General features: G+C 37.4%; 1 protein-coding gene and 1 long non-coding RNA gene across 18 annotated transcripts in view; one reads left to right on the forward strand and one right to left on the reverse strand.

Annotated features, from left to right (window-relative positions):
* The window catches only part of IKZF2 (IKAROS family zinc finger 2), a 190,458-nt gene extending 165,365 nt beyond the window's left edge, over positions 1-25,093 (reverse strand). For 3 of the 16 annotated variants that reach the window (XM_020881199.2, XM_070458603.1, XM_020881198.2), the window contains exons 1-3: positions 24,783-25,093; positions 4,381-4,429; positions 3,457-3,561 (exon numbers count right to left, since the gene is read on the reverse strand). In XM_020881199.2, the coding sequence (XP_020736858.2) occupies positions 3,457-3,561; positions 4,381-4,429; positions 24,783-24,950 (322 nt within the window). In that variant the 5' untranslated portion in view covers positions 24,951-25,093. Of the gene's footprint in view, positions 1-3,226; positions 3,391-3,456; positions 3,562-4,380; positions 4,430-5,932; positions 6,037-6,164; positions 6,237-6,343; positions 6,443-7,205; positions 7,485-7,924; positions 8,201-24,782 lie in introns of those variants that run through there. The other 13 variants (XM_070458605.1, XM_020881200.2, XM_070458610.1 and 10 more) reach the window with 13 other exon arrangements.
* Positions 8,150-24,149, forward strand: LOC139032178 (uncharacterized). Of its 2 annotated transcripts, XR_011484693.1 has the most exons (4): positions 8,150-8,230; positions 8,320-9,177; positions 9,868-11,731; positions 15,380-24,149. It is a non-coding gene; the product is annotated as an uncharacterized lncRNA (long non-coding RNA). The 2 variants fall into 2 exon arrangements; XR_011484692.1 differs by lacking the exon at positions 8,150-8,230 and having other exon boundaries at positions 8,785-9,162.
* Positions 25,094-25,469: the final 376 nt, after the last annotated feature.

Here is a 25,469-nt window from a genome sequence, read left to right on the forward strand (position 1 = left end):
AAATTTGTGTCACAACGCACTTTCACACCATTAGCTATCTCCAAAGAAAATTTATTTACTGGCATTATAAAAGTAGACGATGATAAGGAAAATAGGACTAATTACAATTTTTTGAACCTTGAAACCCTTTCAAAATACTCAGCAGCAGTTACAGAATAATCTGAAACCAATACGGAAACAAGTATACAAGAATTGGAAATGAGCTAAGCCAGAGACAGAAGGAATCACAAAATAAAGTCTCATCTGATGGGCCGAAATATAATATGGATTATTTTTATATTGTTCTGTCTGAGTTGTCTGTCTCAGATTCTTAACTTTCAGATTCTATTTTTAAAATCACTTAACACTGTGTATTTCCAGTAGCCATCAAGGCAGAGACTGTCATCCCTGACACAGGAGATTGTCAGCAGACTCAATATGTACACTAATGATCTCAGGCAACAATGCCCATCTTCTTATCAAAGAGATCCTCATTCTAGAAGAAAAAGTCCAAATTTCTCTAAGAAAATTCACTCGAAAACATAGGAAGTAGTCATTACAAAATGTTAAGTTCACGAATACCTCTCACATCTTTTTAAGATTATCTTACATGCTGAATTTTAAAACCAAAGACTGTCAGGCATTGTACATTTTTAGTTCTCTCCCAAGTCACCGATGCACTCTTCTAGCACTGTCAAATAATGATAGCTGCTGTCATTATTTTTTATACAATAGCTGGCAGCAAGTTGCACAGGTACCCTTCATCTTAGAATAGTCGTCAAATAACCCAAACAAACAACTATGACCTCAGAATACAACCGACCACTTTCCTACAGTGAAAATAAGTGGGTTCTCACATAGCAGTGTTACTTTACTGCTAGGACGTTAGTTATCTCATAAAAATCAAAGATTCTATTTCTCTTATTTTTTTTAAACTGTTTTAAAATAACTTTTCACCTCTTACACATATACTCCTGTCCCCTCCTTCCTGCTACGGAGCCTATCTCATTCTATCTATAAAGGTTTTCATATTTACTTTTGGCTCTAATACTTTCAATCAACATTGCAATTCTGTTTCTGGAAGTCACAGCCCTGTAGGAAGACTATTTGAAGATATTAAAGAAATGCAGAAAATAAATAAGATCTTTTCATAGAATAAAGTCAGCAATGCATATAAAGAGATTTAGGTAAACTAGTGATCTCGGCCACAAGTGATTTGCCAAGTCGCAAATGTACAAATCATTATTCCAAGTAACAGAAAAACATCTGAGTGACCAACTATAGGTTTCTTATTCTAATTAACAGACAAGAATCCCTCTCTAGTGCTATTTGCTTTGGCAATCTAAAATGCTGATATTCTCCTAGATCTAAAAGAGAGGAAAAATGGGTATCTTCTCCATCTAACACCTAAGTGGGTAACCTAGATACTGTAAATAGAGGCTATGTAAAGGATGCAACAGACAGCTCTGAAGTGAGAGCCAAAATATTTAACCTGCAACTCTTTGGAAAAGAACATGAAAACACATGCAGCTTAGCCAAAAACTCTACTAAGATGGAATTGCCACAGGCTAGTAAGTTTAAAAAAAGAAGAAACAAAAACAAAATCTCTTTACCAAACATAATTTTACTGTTGTTGGGTGAGAAAAACTCAAATGTCAAAAGCACAGTTCTTATTTGTCCAAGTGATCATGCCTACAACTCTGCAATGTTTATTCAAAATAAATGAGTGAACTGCCTTTTAGAAAGGATTACTTCAAAACCAAAATCAAATTCACAAATAAAGGATCTAATTAACCAATTAACAAGCACTTTCCTGCTGATATTCCAATGGTGGCTCAGGGATAACAAAGTCCAATTACATATTATTACCTACCCCTTATACTCAATGTTTCTAAAGACAATATTAAGCTAAATTTTAAGCTAACAGAAACTGCATATCAATCTATCTTTATGCTTTAGGAAATTAAATGAAAATTATCTGAAAAATAAAAATCTATTCTGCCAAGGACCTAGTCACATTAAATGTTAAAATGTCCAAAAATTATACTCCCTATATTGCAACAGTACATAACTTTTATCAAATTAATAGTCAACTAGCAAAAAAATTAATTAATGCTATAAGATCCATTACAAGAGATTAGCACTATAACTAATACACATTCTCTTACTATTAATTTATCTTCCTATGTCATAAAGGAATTTCAGTGACTGCTTCTAGAATGAAATCTTCCTAGGAAGTGATTCCCATTAATAAAAACAAAGAAAACTTTTAAAAGCAAGTTCATACAGCTCAGTCACGCTTTCAAGTCAATAGCTAGAGTCACTTAAAAATAAAAAACTGCAAAATGTATTTACCAGTACTCTATATACTGTTGCTTATAATTCAGAAGACTTAACTACCTATGAAGCTAGTAACTTTACAATAAACTCAAGTTTTGAAAGCTATAAGAGGGAAATGGAAAGAAAAATTTGTTCTCTCAAGATAATCAGAATTAACATATTAAGAATATACTCATAATTCATCATATGATTCAGTTTGTTATTAAATCATCTTTAAAAAGAAAATGCCTTTCCTTCACATGTCACCCAAATAGAAAGCTTTTAAAGTACATTGCATTTAGATGGAAATCAGATGTCCTTTCTATATAAGAATATAACACATATCAGAAGTAAAATGGAAACACAGATTTCAAATTAAGTTTAAGTAGGAGTAATAAAGCATTTGCACTTGACAATTTATGAAACATAATTAAGAGAAAACAAACCAAATCCTTAATAAAGTATTTGTCTTCTGTCACTGACAGCATGCAAGTTGTTTTTTATTACACAAAAACAATGTTTGCTATATATTGATATAAAGAATGACTATCAAAAATAGTAGCCAAAACTAATCCAGCAAGTTCAAAACATCCTTCCAAATTTTCTCAGTTCTTTTCTGACAACCTAAAACAAAATGCTTTCACTTTGTCAGAGAAATGTATGTAAATGAGTTCTACAAATTTTCGGTCACATATTACTTCCAATGCTTTGGACAAGAAACTTTCACATTTTCTTAAAAAAGCAACTAACACTACGATTCTACCACTAATGTATTAGCTTTGTGCCAAGGCAATAGAGAGAAATTTTTCCTTTTTGTTTTTTACTATGAAGTAACATGTTTCCATATTTCTTTTTACTCAACAAAAAAAACAAATCATCATAAACTGGCAAAACAAAAGAATAACCAGCAAAGCCTAACATTTCTTACCTGATACAGGTAAGCACCAGCTCCCAAATGCCACCTTGGGATAGTTCAGACTAGTAAGGAGGCTCATGCTTTCTGATACCAAAATGAGCAGGAATAAATCTGTTTGTTCTTTCTTTAGCAAAATCTATAGCAGCAGCTACACCACAATATGAGTGGACCCTACAGACCTAACAAATTCAAGTCTATCACTAGAGAAATAGGAAAAAAAAAATCATAAAATGAAGACTTACTGCTTGTCATGTGACTTGGTGAGGCATGCTGTCCATTGGGTGTGCTTGAAGTGAGGTCAATTGCCATATTGGAGTGCTCCCTTTCAGGTGAAAGCTCATTGTCACCTGTTTTCACAGAATAAAATCTTTTGGTCTCTATTCATTGTCACCTAAAATCTAATTACCAACTTTGTAATCATATACGCAAAAGCATGCATAGTCTTGAAATGTTAATGAAATACATTTTTCTCTCAAAAAATTATAAGGAAAAGTTATTTAGAAATATATAATAAATGAATGAAATGATGAAAAGCCACAACCAGCACAGAATAAAACATTTACAAATTTTCACTACCACAGTCATCTTAATTGTAAAATAAGGACAAATGGAGTGGTTTATATCTAAAGTATCTTCTGTTTGAAAAAAATTTTCCTTTAACATCTAACAATCATTAAGCACCCGGTATTTTTAAAGAGTATTTCCAAAATGTTGGCCAGAGAGTTGGGTATTTGAGAGTTTGCTAAAATAAAAAAAAGAAAGAAAAGAAAGAAAGAAGTCAACTTAAGTGAGCTAATTCTCTTTCATATTGTGTGTCTGAAAAATTAGGTTACAGAGTACTAAATATTTAGTACATGCCGTATTTGTAGACATATATGTAACCCAACCTAGTCTAAACTTAAGTGAAAAAAATCAAGTAGGAAAGTTTTGATCTGCTAAACTATTACTGACTTAAATAATATCCTTAATATGGCAAGTATGTATCTATATACTTCCTTCTTATTTCACTTTCCTGCTATTTTCTCAAACTCATTTACAAGGTGAAACTGTGAACAGATAGTAAGAGTATACAATTCTTGATAAAAATTTCCAATTCAGAAATTAAAATACAGGTAACAAACATGCTTTTATTTACCAAAAACAGATGAATGAAAACGAATACTTACACGTTATATAGCCATCAATAGCCTCTGTTTCCATAGTCAACGTGCAGTGCTGCAATACAAAAGATTATACCCTTAACACAAGGATTCCTTTCAGTCTCTGCCATTAAATGCTTAACTTATTTGAAGCTCCAAGCAGTTAGCCCACGTTGCTGTGGCTGCAACCTGTGCCCAAGAAACATACTATGGTGTACTGTATGTGCTCATTTGCAAGTCACTGAACTCTTTCTGCAAATGATCTGATTCCTGCTGGAGATAGGATAGGAAAGATAAGTGTGCTGTGAGATGGGCTGTATCGAGAAAGTAAAGACTCTGTTCATCAGAATTTACTCAGTTTAGAGGGAAAAAAAGAGGAAGGGGATACACCTCAAATGTGTCTGCTTTAACTGGGACTGAAGTATTTTACCATTCACTACTTCCTACAATCAAGCTGCAGTCTGAGGACTTTCCGAGTATACAGATAGCTCTATTCACAATTGTTGCAAGTTGGTTCATCATGTTCTAACAGGGAGGGGGGAGGACAAACAAACAGAGGAAAAACAAAACAAAACAAAACAACTTCATGCCCAAGTACCTCTGGAAGGTTTCTGCAGCAGTTACCCAACTGCCCGGCTTGTATTGACATTTTAGCCAGCCCCAAGTTCTGTGTGAGCACCTGTTCAATATAACCTTAATTTACTGCCAGACCATGGTTGGCTACTAATGCCGAGCCTACTTAATACCTTCCAATTTGAAAAAATTCATACACTTTTTGCTGTGAGGAAGGGGATCACTTTTGCAAAGTTTGGGGAATTGTTTTCATGCACCAATGACACAAAAGAAGAACTTACTTCTCAGAAACAAAAATAAATTGTATGAGATGACACCCCCTAGCTTTGATTCCACATAATGAAAAGATCGATAAGCTAACTGTATTCTTTGAAGAAAAAAGTTTAAAGAACTGACATGTCCTGAGATGATTTTTACTTATTTTTTTTTTCCTTTGGCCCTGGTCCTTTTTGCCTTTAGTTTCAAAACTCTCACTGCACCAGCAGCTAAATTATTCACAATGAGCCATTTCTGTATTGATCGCCAAGTATATTTAGCCCTGGCTCCTGGAATTTCTCCATTACTTACTGGAAAACAGGCAGCTTCACTTCTTGTCTCCAAAACCACTTCCCTTCTCCCTCCCCTCCCCTTCTTCACCACCACCCTCCCTACCAACCCCCCCCCCCAAAAAAAAACTTTTCTTCTTTATGGAATAATCAGATCAAATTCCCAACTCAGTCACTACACAGCACTTAAATTTCAACCTGCTGTACTGTTACCAAATTCTTTCAAATTATGATTACATAAGGCTTTAAAGAAAGGCATCCATAAAGTTTAAAAGGGGAGCAGTTTCTTTGGATATTTTACAAATGAGTTTATCTCTTTAAAAATGTACACATTTAACACACACATATTAAGAAAGAAACGTCAGGGAGAAGCGAAAGAAGTCTGCCCCATCAATGAAAAGATTATTAACCCTCAGAGAAGGAAAGAAAGAAAAGGAGAAAGAGAAACGAAATGTACATACAAAAGAAATTGTCCTTTGATTAAAAAAGATTCATCACCATTTCCAGCTCTGTCGGGAGATCTCAGCTTCTTCTAACCCCTCAAAGAGGAGGTGACAATGTCGTGCTGAAGATAAACGGAGAGAGAAAGAAAGAAGTTTTTTGTGTTTCCCCCTTCTCTCTTTCCCTCCCTAGCCCCTTCCAAGCCAAGCCCCCTGCATAGTTCAAGGCGAGGAAGAAGGAAAAGCACTTTACAGGTGGGTCATTCCGAGCCCAAATCCAGCAAACAGATCGGCTGATAAACAAAACCAAGAAATGAGAGAGAAGGAACACCCCCCTTCTCCTCCACCACCACCTCCTCCTCCTTCACCCCTCCCCCTCGTCCCTTTGGGATGGTCTAGTAGGAAAAGTCACTCCGGAATGGCACCACGTACTTTCAGGAAAGAGGAAAAAAAGAGAGAGAGAGAGGTCAGTCAGTGCTACAGCAATGCGATTAACAAGAAGAGAAAAAACTTGATCCACCGGTTCCTTAAGAATCGACCAAAAGCTAAGACAAGAAAACTGAAAGAAGGGGGGGGGGGGGGGCGGATAGGGGAGGGACAGTCAGGGGGAACCCAGCAAAGAACCTAGGCCAACTTCACAGGACTGTTTTTCGCCCTTGGCAAAATAATAATAATAAATTAAATCTTAAGTCCACCTCTTTCACCCACACCAGAACCTGTCAAAGTGATTTAACTGCTGCCTTTTTACGTGTCATACCAGCTTGTTGTTGTTGTTGTTTAATTCCAACAGGATTTGGATATTCCCTTATAGCTGGGATAGATACACAGCTGCAATTTATTCCAGGCTACCCCACCTTTCTTGGAATTCAAGTTAAAACAAAGCAAAACAAGTCCAAATCCATGACAGCTATAGAGATGAGAACTGATTAATCGATTAACATCCCAGAAACAGATTACAAGCAGGGGACGATAAATTAAGGCAGAAGACATCATCTTCAACCCGATTCCCTGAGCGTCCTTTACAGAAATCATTAGCCTAATCATAACCACAATGCATCCCTCCCAGAGAAAAAAATATCTATAGTATCTATATCTTATTATTACTGGTTAACAGCAACAAGTCATTTGATCACATCACGGTGCAAAACGAGATGCTATATAATTACACTTAACTTTGAAAACACTCCCCCCCTCCTTGCAAATCAGATACACATATTTATATATAATCTATGAATCAGAAGACAAATAAAACAAGAGCTGTTCTTCACCACGCAAAAGCCAAGCGGAGATTTACCTCAGCAGTGCATGCAGTAAAATAATCCCATCACCCTTTTGTTTGTGTTTACTGTTAGTGTGTCCTCTCTCTTTCTTTCTTTCCTGTGCCTAACGTGTGTTTGTGCACTGCAGTTGGTGGTGGAAACTAAGGCAGTGGATCTGTAGCTAAGGGTAATCCTGTTTTTACTTCCTCCATCTTCAGCGAGAAGCAGGGTTAGCCCGGGACAGCTGGTCAAACCCCGAGAAACCGATCCGCCGGAGCCAGAGCACATCTCCCCCGCCGGCCGGGCTCGCGCAGACGCCCGCGGGCGGAGGGCGGGCGGGCGGCGGGGCCGGGGCGCGGGCGGACGTGCGCGCGCGCGCGCGCGTGTGCGGGGCCGGGGCGCTTGTGCCTGGGTGCGTGTGTGTGTGTGTGTGTGTGTGTGTGTGTTTGTGTGTATGTGTGTGCGCGCGGGCTGGCGAGGCGCGTGTGCGCGTCTCTGCGCGCTGGGCCGCTCGGCGCGCTCGGCAATCGATTACAGGACAAGTGCTGCCCCGGCGGCTCCGCGACGCGCTCCCTCCCTCGCGCCCACCCGCGCGCCGGGCCGCGTCGCCCCTGGCCGGGCGCCCCCGGACGGCGGGACCCGCCCCCCAGGCCGGGGCGGGGGCTGGTGGGGGACCAGGTAACCCGCTTCCGAGAGTGCCCCGGCAGCCTCCCCCATCCACTCCCCCCCCGCCCCGAGTCGTAATAAATCTCACGTTTTCTGCCGGCTCGAAAGGAAGAATTGCAGCGACCAGGGGAGGTTCATTTCGGCCTCGTGAAGTTTTCTTTCAAACTGGGATTTGTGGTGAGGCCGGGCGAAGGGCGCGGGACCGCGATCCGGGCGCGCGACGCGGAGCTCCGGGCTCGGCGTCCTGGCCGGAGTCTGGGTGTGCGCGTGGACCCACCCACTCAGCTTCGCAATAAACTATGCGGTGCGATTTCAGAAACCGGCGCCCGACCGACCCGGACTCGGAGCAGGAGAGAGAGGGGTCCTGGGGAATGGATTGAGCAGGAAAAGTCAGGTCTGAGATGCAGCTCAACTATTACTATTTTGAAAGTGCTTTTCAGTGCAAGTTTAAAATTAGAGTGTCTACTTGCTTTTTCTCCCCAGGGCATGTGGCACATCCACCACAGTCAAAGGGATGAACGGGTGAGGGTCTAAAAGTTGTTAGGAGTAAAGTGTTGTCTCGTAGTGTCATCCGTTAGCTATAGCGCAGCTTTTGTATTTGGGAAGAACTTATGTGAATCGTCATGAGAAGAAAAAAAAACAAAACACGTACGTTCTTTCTACAAACAGTTGCATGTAGCATCTTTCTTGACCACAGTTTTAAAAAGAGGGAATAGAGACTTCTATAATTAAAGGGAAAAGGAAAATGAAAGGAGCTGAAAATACTGAACTGTGTAGTCTGGATGGCTTAAGTTTGAAAACACGTGAAATTTTCAGCACTGCCAAACAGCATTTCTGAGAAACCATATCACAGATTGTGTAGAAAATCAATGCTTAAAGAGTAGGAGCAGGCGCTGCACTCCTACTCCTTTGAAGAATCCCAGAAATAGTTGCTGAGGTTTTTTTTTCTCTGCTGAGAAAAGAGAAATGATACATTGAAAATAAAATCGTCAACTGTGTCTTAAGCATCACTCTGTATATCTGAGAAAATCTGGATAATGTCTTTAGATTCGGAGACGGGGAAGGAATTCTTTTCACATTGATACACACTAAATCATGGACATCCTGTGACTTGTATAATCTTTAATATTTTTGATGATTTCTTTTTTAAAGTTTACTTCATTTGTTGGATTTATTAAACAGCTGTACCAAGGAGCTTGTTTTTTTAAATCATGGAAAATGGTGGTCGGTGCTGTGCTGCAAACAAGATTAAAACAGTTTTCATTGGCGAGCAAATCATTTGGGCTCAGGCTAACAACAACTTTTAAGACGATTTTAAGAACAGCTGTGAGTTATGTGATGGTAAAGCAGGTGTTTTTCTTTTTTTTTTACCCTGTCAATTATCTAAATAAAAGTGATTTTCTTAAAGTTATATTTGGAAAAAACCATAGAACTCCACAAATCATTCTAATCATCCAAATAGATAGCAAAAATTTTTAATCTTAAATTATCATACAAGATTGAAATGTTATTCATAATACATAAAATTCCCAGTATACAAAGGGTAACATAACTTCTCTAGACTAAGCCGAAGTGTTGAAAGTTGTGGAGGTCCTTAGAAAAGATGAATTAAAACATTCAGAATTAAAATGATGTGTCTGGATAGTTTAAGCAATTTAATTCTGTAGTAGAAGTGGATTCGTTGTGAAGTTCTAAGGAATCATCTTCAAGTTCCCCAAAGCCACCACAGCTGATACAGTCTTTGCCCCTGGCTCATTAGAGCTTAATTTAGCTCCCTTGAAAGCCTATCCTTCTCCTGAGTTCCTTTCATTGGCTCCCTAATCACCAGAGGCACACTCTCTCCCTCTAGTGGCTAAGTATTCAGACACTTGACATTTGATGGCCCTGTCTCCCCAAGGATGGGGGATTTGGGCAGGAGGCAGTGATTTCCAAATTTTAAAATGGCAAGGATCTCACGGTCACTTGTGAGAATTACATCATTTGGGGAAACTTCCCTCTTCTTAACATCCGATATTCCTTTCTCATTTGCAGATCATAGCATATCAAACTCATGCCAAAGAAGTCAAAATTATATTTACATACAAAGACTTGGGTTCAGTTTCATCCTTTGCAGTCAAATAATCCTGGCTCTGAAACTCAACAATTCCACTTTTGGAAGGAAAAGAAAGAAAATGAAGTTGCTCAGTCATGTCTGACTCTTTGTGACCCTATGGACTATAGCCTGCCATGCTCCACCATTCATGGAATTTTCCAGGCAAGGATACTGGAGTGGGATGCTATTTCCTTCTCCAGGGGATGAAACCTTAGTATAAACTAGAAATTCCCTTTGTTCACAGTTTTTCTCAGCATGGTTTGTGTAGATCAAAGGATATCTATATTTCCAGCCTTTGCCATAACAGCACACATTTTTAAAGTACTTCTATAGTTATACTTTGCACAAAAATGTATCCCAAGAAAGTACAGTAGTATGTTCACTGGCCACTATATCCAGTTGGATAAATTTTCACTCTGGGGGCGGGTTGAAGAGGTAGGGAGAAAACGTAGCCCACCCCCCACCATTTTTCACATAGCTAGTTCTTTGTTCTCCCTTCTGTCCCAGCCTATGAAACTCCCTCCAGACACTGATCCCTGCCTTACACTGGCATATTTCTTTCATTATACATTGTGTAAATATGTTACTCATTTGTTGAGTTTTTAAAAGAAAATCTCTGCCCCCTCCCCCCCAACTAGTACTAGTATGTCATCTTTTTAAGGACAGAGATTATGTCTGTCCTGCTGTTTTCTCAGAATTAGTACAGGATTTGACAGGAGTTGATACTCAGTAATTGCTAAATGGATGAATATGGAGCTAGTCCTATACTCACCTAGCTTCCATATGTTAATCTGTTTTCAAGGGCCAAAAAGTATACAAGATCAAAGATACACTCTAATTCCATAAATAATTTGATCAATTCTTGGCTCATAAGTCATGTTACAAATAATGTTAATAGGTTGACTCTGTCTTATGACCCATGTGAAGAATGTGAATACCTTAGTAGATAATATAAAGTTTTACAAGTATGAATAGTAAAATTGGTTAAAATAATTTTGAGGAAAATACATTTATGTGACCCCTCTGTTTCATAAATTATTTCATGTTAATACCTGATAGTTCATAAACCAGGCTGACCATCAAAGAATGCAACAGATTTAATTCTATAACTACTAAGTACAGTTAGCAAAGAACATTTTTAAAAGGCAGGGTAGATTAAGGGTGGGTATATCATGAGTTATTAGTATTGTTCTCTTCAGAGAGTTTATTTTATTTGTTTTAGATCTAAAAGTCCTAGTATACCCTTTAAAAGAATTATTTCATTTTTGTTTATTCAAGCAATTAACTTTTATGTTTTGTTTGAATTTTATTTTTTACAAAGGGCAGAAAGGGACAATTTGAAACACTGCAATACTTTCCTAATATCAAAGAAGACATTTTTGGAAACTGATTATATACTGATTTTTTTTGTTGTAGTTGTTTAGTTGGTTTTATTGTGGTAGATATAGAACATAATCAACCAGAGAAGGTGCCCTAAAATTATTTGAATTTCTGAAAAAGTTAAGTTTGCCAAGCACACGTAGGCACAGTGTTTTAAATCTGACTGCTTGTTTTATTTTGCCAGGTGGTGGTATCTCTTTGAAGTTGTTGTTCTCTTTTTAAGCAGGATATGGAACAATGGTCTCACTTTCTCCTGTCGACCTAGATTGGCACTATGAAGAAGCAAGGAAGCCCTAAATGGAACCATAGTTTCAAAGAAAGCATCCTAAGATATCAAATCCATTTCATAAGTAAGGTGTATGAATATCTTCCAACTTTGCCTCCGTGACTACAATGATGGTCTGGGGTCTGTCCTGCTGGCATGTGAGTCCCACGTGGTAGGAGTCTTCTCATTCCATCCACTTTGAACAGTAGTTTCTTTCAACAGTTCTTAAGAGTGTCAATTTGCAATTTGATAAGGCTCTTGTGCAAATACCCATGTCCCTAGAAAAGGTAACATTATGACTTAAATTCACAGTCCGGTAGAATATCAGATTTCTTCTAGAAAGCACATTTTGATGTAGAGCAGATGATAAGCTATCTCTATCCCAAATGAGAATTATAAATCATGGGAGTTAAACTAAGACCAAGGGGATAAGACAGGAGAAATTTCTGGGGAAAAGAAAATAAAAGTATACATTTCTAAAGATGTCATTAAAAACTTCCACAGTTGCTTTAAAATGTAGATGTGTTCAGCAATTGAAGAAATGAGTACCATCAATGCAAAAATGAAGGAACTTTGAATTTGGACAAGTGCAGATAGATGACGCTTGTAAAACAATTCCAAAAGGCATGGGGAAGAAGATTCTTCTAGGAAGTCATGAAATTATCGAACAAAGTATATTGAGGTTATTGGAAACCTCCAATTAAAATATTAGTACAAGGAAATAAAAAAGTTTCAAATTTTGAAGACACAGCTCATGAGTGGAGGATAACAGTAAAAGGAGAATACATTGTCTCATGAGCATTACTTTAGATACAGAATAATAAACACCCTCTGAGTGTAAGAGGAAAATCAAAAGTGATCATTTGACTTTGGAATTGGAAGGTGAACATAGGGCCAACTAGCCTAGAGATATATAGTGTAAATAGTTGGATTCTGCTGGAGATATTCATAATCTAAGGCAAAGTGATGGCAGGTTGCACCTCAAGAGAAATATTTGGTAGTCAAACTATTGCCAACAGGCATATGATCCTGATTTTTTTTAATACTGTGAAAAGCTCACAGAATTATATGCCTGGTGTCTGTGAGAAGCTTCAGCTCTTTGTAAAGCAAAATTCTTTCACGGTCTAGCAAAGTTTAATCACAGGTTTAAACAATCCCGTGTGTGTGTGTGAGTACTGTGGCCTGCCAGGCTCCTCTGTCCATGGAATTTTGCAGGCAAGAATACTAGACTGGGTTGCCATTCCCTCCTTCAGGGTACCTTCCTGATCCAGGGATTGAACCCAAGTCTCTCAGGTCTCCCGCATTGGCAGGCGGATTCTTTACCACGGAGTTACCTGGGAAGCCCCCAAACAATCCTGTATAGATGGAAGAAAGTAGAACTCATTAGCAGTAGAAGTGTAGGAAAGAATCCAGGGATTCAACCTTCCTCTTTTTATAGCCAGATGGTGGCAACCTAGGGAATCAAGAGCCTTACAGGGATAGACATGGAAAGCCATTTCCTGCCTGCTGACTCTGAAAGAGGCTTGAGGTATGGAAGGAGGGAACTGAATCAAAGTCCCTCTCAGGTAGTGAAGTCAAATGTCATCTAGTTTTCATGGCTTGTGGTTTAGAGAAAGGTTAGCTCAAAATAGAGGCTAAGTGTGGCATTCTAAAATGTCCCAAGACATGAAATATGAAGATGAGAATAGCACCATCAGAATCTCTCCCCCAGCAGCTCTACTCAAGCTTCATAAACGTACAGAAAACTTGACGTCATGGTGAGTGCTAGACACCAGGGAAAGTCCCACTTAGTAGACTAAGGATATCATCAAATGTCCTCTAACCATATTCCAGAAACTGCTTCATGGGAGAACTGTGTCTTTCAAGTGTATTGTTTTTGAGAAATAAATCTTCATGCAGAATCTACAGCACTTTATTTGTTATTATATTTTTTATTCTACCTTGTTCTAGACTGATTTAAAGTAGCTTATAATTATATTTACATTGTATATAACTGTATGTGCTCAGTTGCTCAATCATGCCTGACGGTTTGCAACCCCCCTGGACTGTAGCCTACCAGGCTCTTCTGTCCATGGAATTTTCCAGGCAAGAATACTGGAGTAGGTTGCCATTTCCTTCTTTAGCAGATCTTCCCAAACCAGGGAATGAACCCACGTCGCTTGCGTTGCCTACGTTGGCAAGTGGATTCTTTAACAATAATACTATATATTTACATTTATATAATTAGCAAATTATATATAGTATTATATTTACATATATGATATTAAATTTAGAGGTGCAAGAAGAAAGTAAAATGTGAAAACATAAAGTGAGAATAGTACTAAAGCTACATATAATTCCCATGTAAACATTTCCTTAAGTCAGGCCACAAAATGTGTAGCTTTCTAGTAGGCAACTCAAAAACAAAACAAAACACAGCAAACAAGGTACTCAGGTACATTTTTCATGGCACTTATAAAAACTGAGCAGTTATTCAGCAACAATACAAATTTTTTTTTCTAATGAAAAGAATACTGTATAATGTAATGCAGTATTTTAAATTGATGATTCAACTAGTCTCAACAAAATTGGGGTATCAGTGGGACTAAGAAAGCCATAGGTATTGTTGTTGTCACTATAAGCATTTATTTTATGCCAGGCATCATAAGCCCCACAGTCAGAGGGGTAATACTAGCCCCATCTTTCATATGAAGAAATTGAAGCTTGGAGACATTATTATCTAGGCCAGAGCACTACAATGTCAGAGCTGGACTTAGAGATGTGTTTTAAGTTCTAGAAACCCCATGGTAATTACCAGTATGCTATTCTGTCTACTTAATAATTAAATGTATTTATTAATCATACAAGCCTGCTGCTGTAGTTAAATCCAGCCCATTTAGTAACCCACTGTCTGATACTGAAACATTTGAAAGGAAAACTGAATGTCTACGATGTTCTTAGGAGGTTATTCAAATGTGGTGCCAGCATGGAATTCTACCAAAACCAGTGCCTAATTGTGTGTGAAACAGAACTTACTTGACATCTAATACTTTAGCATCAGATATTCATCGGTACTTACCTTGAGCTCTTCTGAACAAGCAAAGACAAGAGAACCACTGAGGATGATTTAAAAGCTAACTACCCTCTGAAGAATTGAGTAAAGAGATATAGAAAAGAACTTAATTTTAAATTCTAGATCACCAAGCATATTTGCACATTTTCTTTCAAAGGGGGTCATTTCTGATTTATTGCACCAAGAAACAGAAGCATCAAACTCCTCCCTTTTGTAGACTTACTTCATCTATATGTGCACAGAATAAAGGAGTTTTTGTGGTGAACTTTGTGATTTTAAATAGTTATGGTGTTCTTCAGTGACATTTTAAACTTCAAGAAACAGGTTTTATCTTAGTAGAGAGCAGCTCTCAGTTTATAGTAAAGGTCAATTTGGACATTTTGCTAGGACCCATTAAGTTAAGCCTGTGAGATTAGAATTTTTATTTCTGTTTTGATCTACAAATATAGTGAATATTGGAGTAGATGGATAAAACTATACTATTTTAATTAGTTTTTTTCTATCCAAGTTTGTACAGGTGTAAAAGTTATACATTTGTTCTCTCAATAGGAAGGTTTTCTCCCCCCTAAAATCAAAAAGAAATAATACTTTTATTGTGGGAAATTTGCTTTAGGGCATTTCGAATAACCTGCCCTAATCCAGAAGAGCTTCCCCAAACATTATGGAATAGCCAAAAAATGAAATGAACAAGGGGTCTGATATCTTCATAATATATTCTTTAAAATAATTTATTATTTCCTGATATTTACATTAGGTTTCCCTGGTGGCTCAGTGGTAAAGAATCCACCTGCCAAGCAGGAGGCATCGGTTCAGTCCTTGGATTGGAAGATCCCCTGGAGAAGGAAATGGCAACCCAGTCCAGTATCCTTGCCTGAGAAATCCCCCTGGACAGAGGAGCCTAGCGGGCTACAATCCATTGGGTCGCAGAAGAGTCAGACACTACTTAGCAACTAAACAACAATGGTATTTATATTAGAGGATGAATGCTTAACAGAAAGCTAGTAAAATATTTAACCAAGCCAATTGAACCTAGACAGCAAAAATTTTAAGTGGTCATCTTTTTCACAGTGTAATATGAGTTTAAGAGGAGTACCCTACTCTGAAGTCTTTGGGAGGATTGCCTTCAGAGGCCACTCCTGAGGTGCAGATGGACAGTGCAGGCTCTGAGACCTGGTACCATTATCAAAAGCAGAGGCCCTTAATCAAGTTCAAAACCAATATTAGCAACCTTGTAGTATTTTCACTATTCATGTCATTTTCCTATATGGCAGAGAAAGACTTGGCAGTTATGTTTTTCTTTATGAATAAATGATGTTTCTGGGATTTTATACAGCCATGTATTATAAATTTAGGCGTTTTTAGTTAATAGTGCACCTATGAACTTGAATTTCTGCAACCCCACAAGGCTAAAGGCCAGACCCTGAACAGTGAAGCTCCCTAAGATTATACTACTGTGTACATGACTCTTTTCCTTTGGCCAGATTTCTTTTCTGACCCCTAAGAATATTATAGACTCATCCTTTGGCCTGCTTTAGAACCTCAATGGATATTTGGGTTCAACCAGGCCGGATTGCTTATGGAGATTCGTGAGGGACAGCAGCATTTTTGAGATAAGCTGTCTAAATGAAACCATTCAGAGATCTGAGATGGAAACCAGGAGATCTGAGAAAGAGAGAGAAAGAAACTAACTGCAGCATATGCTGCCTGTAGTGATGACAGCAAAAAACAGATCAGAGTTGAGAGAATAAGTGAGGGAGAGAGGCTGTTTGGAGAAAGAATGTCCCTGAGTTTGGCTATAAAAGGAAAGGCAGAGGCTAGTAGCTGGAAGAGGATGTGAAGTTGAGGAAAGTTTTGTTTTTTTGTGTAAGACTTCAGCATCCCTCAGTGCTGATGAGAAGCTGTCAATAGCAATTTAGAGACTGAAGATAGAAGCAAATTGGTGAAGTGAAGTTCCTGAGGAGACAGAAAAAAAATAATAATAATAACCTAGAGCACAAGTGAAATAATTAGTTCCTGCATAAGGAGGAGATAACCTGTGTACTTAAGCAAGAAAGGATGGATGCAGATACAAGTAAATTTGTTAGTTGACATAATGGGGAGTTGGGGAGGGTTTGAAGAAGATATCAGTGTTATTTATTAAGAGTGAAAGGACAAGTGACTGTATTCCAAGTTTTAAGAAAAGAGTGAATAAGCTTGGAATGGGTTGCTACAAAGAATATGGGAGAGACTAACTTTAAAAATGTATGGGAAAGTGATGGGTGAAATAGAGGAACCTGTTGAGGTTGGTGACCAAAAGTAAGCCTCCAGTGTGCTCCGTCCTGTAACAATAGCCGGTCTCACAGCCCAGGTATAATCTGGAAAAAAAGGAACCACAACATGTGTCCAGTGTAGAAATACCACCAGGTAGGGAGCTGAAAGACTGATCGAAGATCTTTAGTTAAAAGAGATAGATTGAAACAATGAACAATTGAGTAAGCTATACAGAGAAGAATACTAATAGATCAGGTACTGACCAAGAGTGAAGTAGAGCAATACAGAGACCTTGGATTCCATTGGGGTTGAATAACTTGTATAAGAGGGAATTCTGAGTGACACATATCTAAGTATAGAGGACTGTGAAGAGAAATTTGGGATCTCTGCTGAGGACAAGACAGCAGGATCCAGACTGGAGTTTGAGAAGTCCTGACCTCTAGAATGTGGATTATGAGAAAGGGGACAGGATAATCAGGAGATTATCTTGGGTCTTGAATGAACAGGAAGATACTGAACTAGTCTTTGAAGAGTGAGTCCCGAGGAGGCAGCTGATAAATTACAGCAAGGAGGAGAGGCAGTGAAGAGCAGCAGAAAAGAAGGAGCATCAGAGGAGATGGAAATTATAGTTAGGGTGACCATGGCATCCAGTTTGCCTATAACAACCCTCATTTACACCTGTGATCCTGACACAGTTATTAATAGTGCTATATTCTACTCTTAAAAGTGTCCTTGTTTCTATGTGAAGTAACATGTCCTCCCTGCCTTAAAGGAGAGTAGTAGCCCCAAGGAAAAGTTCTTTCATTTAGGAAATAAATTATTTTTAAATAAGTGAGAAAATATAGTATGGATTTGCTTATTTGTTTGTTTGTTTTGTTTGAAAGAAAAGTTCCAAAGACTATATAAGAAAGATTTGGAAGGTGATGAAGTAGTGTGTAGTCATGTATGGATGTGAGAGTAGTCATGTATGGATCTGAGAGTTGGACTATAAAGAAAGCTATCATCTGAAGAATTCATGCTTTTGAACTGTGGTGTTGAAGAAGAATTGAAAGTCCCTTGGTGTTCATCGCAGCACTGTTTATAATAGCCAGGACATGGAAGCAACCCAGATGCCCATCAGCAGACGAATGGATGAGGAAGCTGTGGTACATATACACCATGGAATATTACTCAGCCATTAAAAAGAATTCATTTGAATCAGTTCTAATGAGATGGATGAAACTGGAGCCCATTATACAGAGCGAAGTAAGCCAGAAAGATAAAGACCATTACAGTATACTAACACATATATATGGACTTTAGAAAGATGGTAACGATAACCCTATATGCAAAACAGAAAAAGAGACTCAGATGTATGGAACAGACTTGTGGACTCTGGGAGAAGGCGAGGGTGGGATGTTTCAGGAGAACAGCATTGAAACATGTATATTGTCTAGGGTGAAATGGATAACCAGCTCAGGTTGGGTACATGAGACAAGTGCTCGGGCCTGGTGCACTGGGAAGACCCAGGGGGATCGGGTGGAGAGGGAGGTGGGAGGGGGGACTGGGATGGGGAGTACATGTAAATCCATGGCTGATTCATGTCAATGTATAACAAAAACTACTGTAATGATGTAAAGTAATTAGCCTCCAACTAATAAAAATTAAAAAAAAAAAAAAAAAGAAAGTCCCTTGGGCTGCAAGGATATCAAACCAGTCAATCCTAAAGGAAATCAGTTGTGAATATTCATTGGACGGACTGATGTTGAAGCTGAAACTCCAATACTTTGGCCATCTGATGCAAAGAATTGACTCATTGGAAAAGACCCTGAGGCTGGGAAAAAGTGAAGGTGGGAGGAGAACGGGACAACGGAAGATGAGATGATTGGATGGCATCACCAACTCAATGGACATGAGTTTGAGTAAGCTCCAGGAATCGGTGATGGACAGGGAAGCCTGGCAGTCCATGGGGTCGCAAAGAGTTGTACACGACTGAGCGACTGAACTGAACTGAAGTGAAGTAATGGGGCATTGAATCAGAGGAGAGGAGATACCAAATACTAATAGTATTTGAACTGAGAGTACAAAAGAAATGTGTTGATCACTGGAGCACCCATCTCTATTTCAATTTTCTTACCAACTACCTGACTCCTTTAAATTGGATTCAGATGAACAATGAGCCCTTTGGAGGTTAAATATGCCTATTATTATCTATATCTTAATTTTGTGGCCAGAGATTGTAGCAGTTCTTATTTTACAAGATGAAAGATTCGAGTGATAGTTCTTTACAAACAGTTAACATTGTCCAAGTTCCTACAGATCATTGTCATAAAATGGCCACTAGTTTGGATGATAGCTTGCTTATATTAATACTTGCATTTATGTTTCGAGCACTCTTTCCTCTGAACTTTGACAGATTTGGCTTTCTCTCTGCCAACTCAACTCCATTGCTTCCTTCAAAATCAGGGTAAGAAAACAAGGCAGCGTAAGGCCTCTGGGTCACATAAAGCCTGGTTTATTCACCAAAGTCACTGGATTTTGCCAAGCATTATACACAGAGAGCTGATGGGAAAAGGATAAGAGAAAGGAAGTCAGATGACAATACCAAAAAGCAAATAAAAATTAACAGTCTTGATAAAAGCAAAATATTTTTAGGTCTGTTTCTTGTCACAGCCATAGGCCAAAATATACCTTCAAAGACCAATGTAACATGCAATCAAAATAGAATTGAAGATTCTTTTCTTAAAAAATAGAAACAGTTTTACTTTCACTAAAAGCAGAAATCTCCATTACAGATTATTCAGAGGAGACTTTTAAGTCAATGAGATAATTTGTATTTAAGTCTACAAATAATACAGGATAATACAACTGAGATATAAATCTTGCCAATGTAGCTTATGGAAATATAGATAAAGCCATTTCCCTGAGCTATAGATATTTTTCAGTCATCTTGGTAAATAAATATGCAAGTTAAAATGAGTGGGATTTTTCACTTTCTAAAAATGTTCATTTTAATTTACAAATAGATCGTCCATAGGAATGCTTAAAGTAGAAAGCATGCAGCATTGATTTAAAATATGAATCATTTGTTTAAAAATCTATGCACAGTTTTTCCAGAATTACCTCATGATAAGAAATCAGTCTCACTGCCTAAAACTATGATTCACAAACTTGTTTTCTGTTTCTAAGCCATCACATGGCTTTGAAATATTTTTCTATGTAGCTATGTCTTTCATTGCATGAGAAAATTCAAAGCTGGATTACCCACTGCTCTCCTTAGCTTCCCACTCCATTCTAAACAAATACAGAGTATTGGAAGTGGTGTAGAGGTTCAAAAAATGTTTCCTGTAACAGTGTCTTTCAAATTCAGCTTGTGACCCATTAGTGGGCTATATATTTAGAGTGTTATAACCAGCATTTTTTAAAGAAATGAAATAGAATGGAACAGAGTGACCAGAGGTTCTGGTGCTACTGAAGGAAAGAACGAATGGCTTGAAAAGGTCAAAATTAACTAAATATATGTGCTTTTATCATAAATACTAAAAGCAGTTAAGATCACTGGTTTCAGGTGAGCTTTCCACTTCGTTTAGCCACGCCTTATCTTAAATATTTGATAGGAGTCACTGCTGGTCTTCCGTAATTTTTTGATTTGTCAACTGGAAAACAAGTTCTGTTCAAGACTGATTTCTGGTTACTGTTGCTATTGTTCAGCATCTCAGTTGTGTCAGACTCTTCGCAGACCCATGAATTTCAGCACACCAGGCTTCTCTGTCCTTCACTATCTCCCGGACTTTGCTCAAACTCAGGTTCATTGAGTCAGTGATGCTGTTAGAAGTTGATTATTGGTTGATCCTCCAATACTTCCTAAAAGAATTTAAACTCAAATCTAGAGCACAATAAGATGAAAACCTATGTGTAACATAAAAGAAAGAAAAGGGAAAGAAAAAAAATGTCTTTGGTTCCAAAAAGCTGCAGTTGAACACAAAACATACTTCTGAATGCATAGTAATCGGGCAAAAGAGGAAACATGCTATAGGTGACATAGTCCTATTATCTAGGAAGCTGTGAAATCAGCAGCCTAAACATACTACATTTCCCAGCTCAATGCTGCAAGACAAATCTGACCGGCTGATAGCAACAAAAGTGCCATTGGTGCTACAATGATCAGAGTCTTCAATCCAGAAGGCCTAGGGTCAGATATCCCAGCTCTGTCATTTACTGTGTTACTTAACAGTTGAAACTGTTTCTTAAACTCTGTTTTCTTATCTGTTAAAAGTGGATCCTAATGATATAAATTAACCCATAAGTTTGTTTTTTTTTTAAATAATTAAATGAAGTAATATTTGTAACTGATCAAACCAAGGCTGAGACCAGCTCTGCTCCCTGGTAAAGGTTATATTGTGTTTCTTTACTTGATTAAGTAAGCAAATATTCTGAGTGGCAGTTTTGCAAAAGACATTCTGAAATCAGTGTGATCGCAGTTAGGGCAATTAATTATTAAAATGACATAAAAGCTGGCCGTTGCTTTGTATCTTATGTTTCTATTGAGTTCCTTCCCAGTATTTTTATCTCTCTCCATTTTTTAAAAGGAAAATCAGAAAAGTAAACATATTCTCTGCCACATCAGTCAGAATACCCATATCTCATGCTTGTTCTTCAAAACCTCCTCCTCCTAATAAAATATGTCAGATTCAGACTTTTTTATATGGACCTCCACAAACTGTGTGTCATTGAGCCTCTGTGTCATTGGCTTGAAAAACCTCACCTAGCAACAAACGACTCAACTCAACCACACTCAGGTCTGGGATGAAAAGTTTACAGTTTGCAAATTACCTCCCCCAAAGACTAAAACAGAATCCAGTTTTTGTTTTCTCTTGTTGGGAATATTTAAGATGGAAAATTTTGACTTCAGCATTTTTAATGAAATCAAAGACAAAAAAAAATCTATAGACAAAAGCTTTGGGTATGAAATGGCAATGTATTCACTCACACCTTATACATAAATGCTCTAGTTGTATTGAATCATTAAACCATGTTTAGTATTTGTGTCCTGGATCTATGTTTCTACCATACATTATAAATATACACTTTGGAATTTCATTTAGGTTAATTTATTTAGGCATCTACTATCAACATCAGTAATGTTATCATTTAACTCACAGTAATATCTATTTTTTCATGCATCCTGAGAAATCTGTATGTAGGTCAAGAAGCAACAGAACTGCACATGGAACAACAGACAGCTTCCAAATTGGGAAAGGAGTACATCAAGGCTGTATATTGTCACCCTGCTTATTTAATTTATATACAGAGTACATCATGAGAAACGCTGGGCTGGATGAAGCACAAGCTGGAATCAAGATTGCCAGGAGAAATATCAATAACCTCAGATATGCAGATGACACCACCCTTATGGCAGAGAGTGAAGAGGAACTAAAACGCCTCTTGGCAGTGGTACCCCACTCCAGTACTCTTGCCTGGAAAATCCCATGGATGGAGGAGCCTGGTGGGCTGCAGTCCATGGGGTCGCTAACAGTCGGACACAACTGAGCAACTTCACTTTCACTTGATAAAAGTGAAAGAGGAGAGTGAAAAAGTTGGCTAAAAACTCAGCATTCAGAAAATGAAGATCATGGCATCCGGTCCTATCACTTCATGGCAAATAGATGGGGAAACAATGGAAACAGTGAGAGACATTATTTTCGGGGGCTGCAAAATCACTTCAGACGGTAACTGCAGCCATGAAATTAAAAGACGCTTACTCCTTGGAAGAAAAGCTATGACCAACCTAGACAGCATATTAAAAAGCAGAGACATTAATTTGCCAACAAAGCTCTGTCTAGTCAAGGATATGGCTTTTCCAGTAGTCATGTATGGATGTGAGAGTTGGACTATAAAGAAAGCTGAGCCCTGAATAATTGATGCTTTTGAACTGTGGTGTTGGAGAAGACTCTTGAGAGTCCCTTGGACTCTGGATCTAACCAGTCCATCCTAAAGGAAGTCAGTCCTGTGTATTCATTGAAAGGACTGATGTTGAAGCTTAAGCTTCAATACTTTGGCCACCTGATGCAAAAAATTGACTCATTTGAAAAGACCCTGATGCTGGGAAAGGTTGAAGGCGGGAGGAGAAGGGGACGACAGAGGATGAGCTGGTTGGATGGCATCGCCAACTCAGTGGACATGAGTGTGAGCAAGCTCTGGGTGTTGGTGATGAATAGGGAAGCCTGGTGTGCTGCAGTTTCTGGGGTTGCAAAGAATCAGACACGACTGACTGAACTGAACTGAACTGAAAATCTATTTTTTCGTGAGCCTGTATCTTATCTCCCATAGTATACTAGAGCAATTTTATAGAAAGACCGGGTCTTTTTCTTTAGAATCCTTATTTCCTGATACAGTAATTTACAAAGATTTGGTATTATCATTTTTAACAAAAATTATCATAGAGGTGAATCCCTCATCAATAATATAGTATAAAATACTACAATGCTGCCTAATCATTCATTAAAAATCACTTTTAATGCAATTTCCTTTTTCTTTTTCTATTTTAAAATATCTATGCCTTTTAAAAAATTTAGGCCTTTGACTAAACTAACCAAACTATTACTGCCTTTTGCAGTTATTAAATAAATATCTCTTTGTTTCTCCTAACTCCTTGCAGTGTTTAGAAAAAGCCTATCTCTTAAGTGTTTTTAGTCCTCTTCTTTAGAGATTATATTATAGTATTTCAGTTCACATTGTGCACTTCTAGCATTGGTGTCCATGTAGAGTACTGTATTCATATTATGTACTTTTAAAAAAGTGAGCTTATGTCTTAAAATAGTGTATGACTTCAGTGCGATCACAGAACTAAAACTAGGATTAAAGTCTAGCTTTCAGAAACACCTGTTACTTATTCTCAATTTCTTTTAACTAAGGCTAGAGAACATGGTAAACTTTTAATTTTTAATCTTTAACTTTTATTTATTTTTCTTTTAGGTAATTTTCGTATTTTTACCTCTCAGTAAAACTGACAAATTTTCATTTGAATGAAAATAAAGAGTTACTTTGGACATTAAATTGAAAGTAAAATTAAATGTATAAGCATGTGCTACTTAATAGTAATGCAGATTTATAGCTCAATATATTAATATTTTAGTCTTACATTTTGCGTTTTTATTTAAAGCGTTGTTCTATGGTAGATTTCTTTAAGAGCAATATATTTTAGAATTGTCGGAATTGTTAGTTCATCTCCTTTCCACTCAGTTCATATCTTTCATTTAGCTACATTAGAATTAAAATTTTTATTGGCAAATCCATGCTGCAAGTTGGGTGGAGAGATTTTTTTTTTATTGCATAGAGTGAGAACTTTATTATAATTAATTAATTTTTATTATTTAAACTTTGATTAATTCCAAGAAATATTTAAGGTTACTGTGGCAGACTGATTTAAGAATCTGAAGAATTGACTTGGGAGGGTATCAATGACCACCATGGTATAGGATTAAGTTTAAAGTGACATAATGAAAGTAATGTAATATATTTTGACACAACTCATTCATTTGATATATTATGTATCCTATCTATATATTCCAGGATGTTCAAGTCATAAACTTTGAATATCCTTTTAAAAATCTCTAATAATTGAAGTGAAATTAATTGTAATGTGAAATAATAAAATTGTAAAAAAAAAATTACTATAGCTTGCAGATTATTGTTACTGAGCTTTGATTCTTTACTAAAAGTTGATATGTTGCTACCCATCTCCATAGACAATATAATGTGTGTTTTAGAAAAATTATCCAATGTATCTTATAATAAGAACCAGAAGATCTTTTCAATAGAACTAATAAATATTGCTTACTTTTATAGTTAACAAAGCAATTTTTATAGAGACTTATCTAGCTAAGTATAATAACAATAGAGGAAAAATCAAAATCTTCCCTCATTACCTGCTTCTGTAATTGTGCATGCAAGGATGCTTGAAGTCTTTGAAAAGAGAGATTGTGCAGCTTGAATACTAATTTTGTGAGTACTGTAATTTCACGTCTGCTATCCATGTTCAAGCTGGTTGTGCTCTGAAGAGCAGCTGAAGCTTTATGGAAAACTTTGTAAAACATTCTATTTTGAAGCAGTTCTTTTCCTTTGCATCATGTGCTCTATGTATTTTTCTTCTTTTGTGTCTTATTTTGAGAACATTTGTATGAAAACAAGATCTTTGTTTCTTATAAGCACATCTGCTCTTGCTGCTTATAGATTACGAGAGTAATCATCCTCTGTGACATCATAAACATTTCCATGGCAACCCATTGGCTTACTTTTTTTTTTCATATAATACAAAGTTACAGTCTGTCAGCAGCAATGAAGTGTTTGTCTCAATACAGATACATAATAACTTCAAGTTTTCTGCATCCACTGCCCATGGCCTGTTTATTTCAAAACACCAGAGTTTTCATCTATTGCACTGAATTCCCTTAAAGTCCATGAGACTGTCAATTCTGGTTATCCACAATTTAGTGAAAGAATAGGATGCTTGAGGAAACAAATTCTGAGTGACCAACTGTATTGTACAGGTTTGGCTGGTATTAGTTCAATAATGGAGGAAATACATGATACCTTGTATTTTATGTTCTGCAGTA

The sequence above is a fragment of the Odocoileus virginianus genome, chromosome 30, assembly GCF_023699985.2.
Source record: "Odocoileus virginianus isolate 20LAN1187 ecotype Illinois chromosome 30, Ovbor_1.2, whole genome shotgun sequence".
NCBI lineage: Eukaryota > Metazoa > Chordata > Mammalia > Artiodactyla > Cervidae > Odocoileus > Odocoileus virginianus.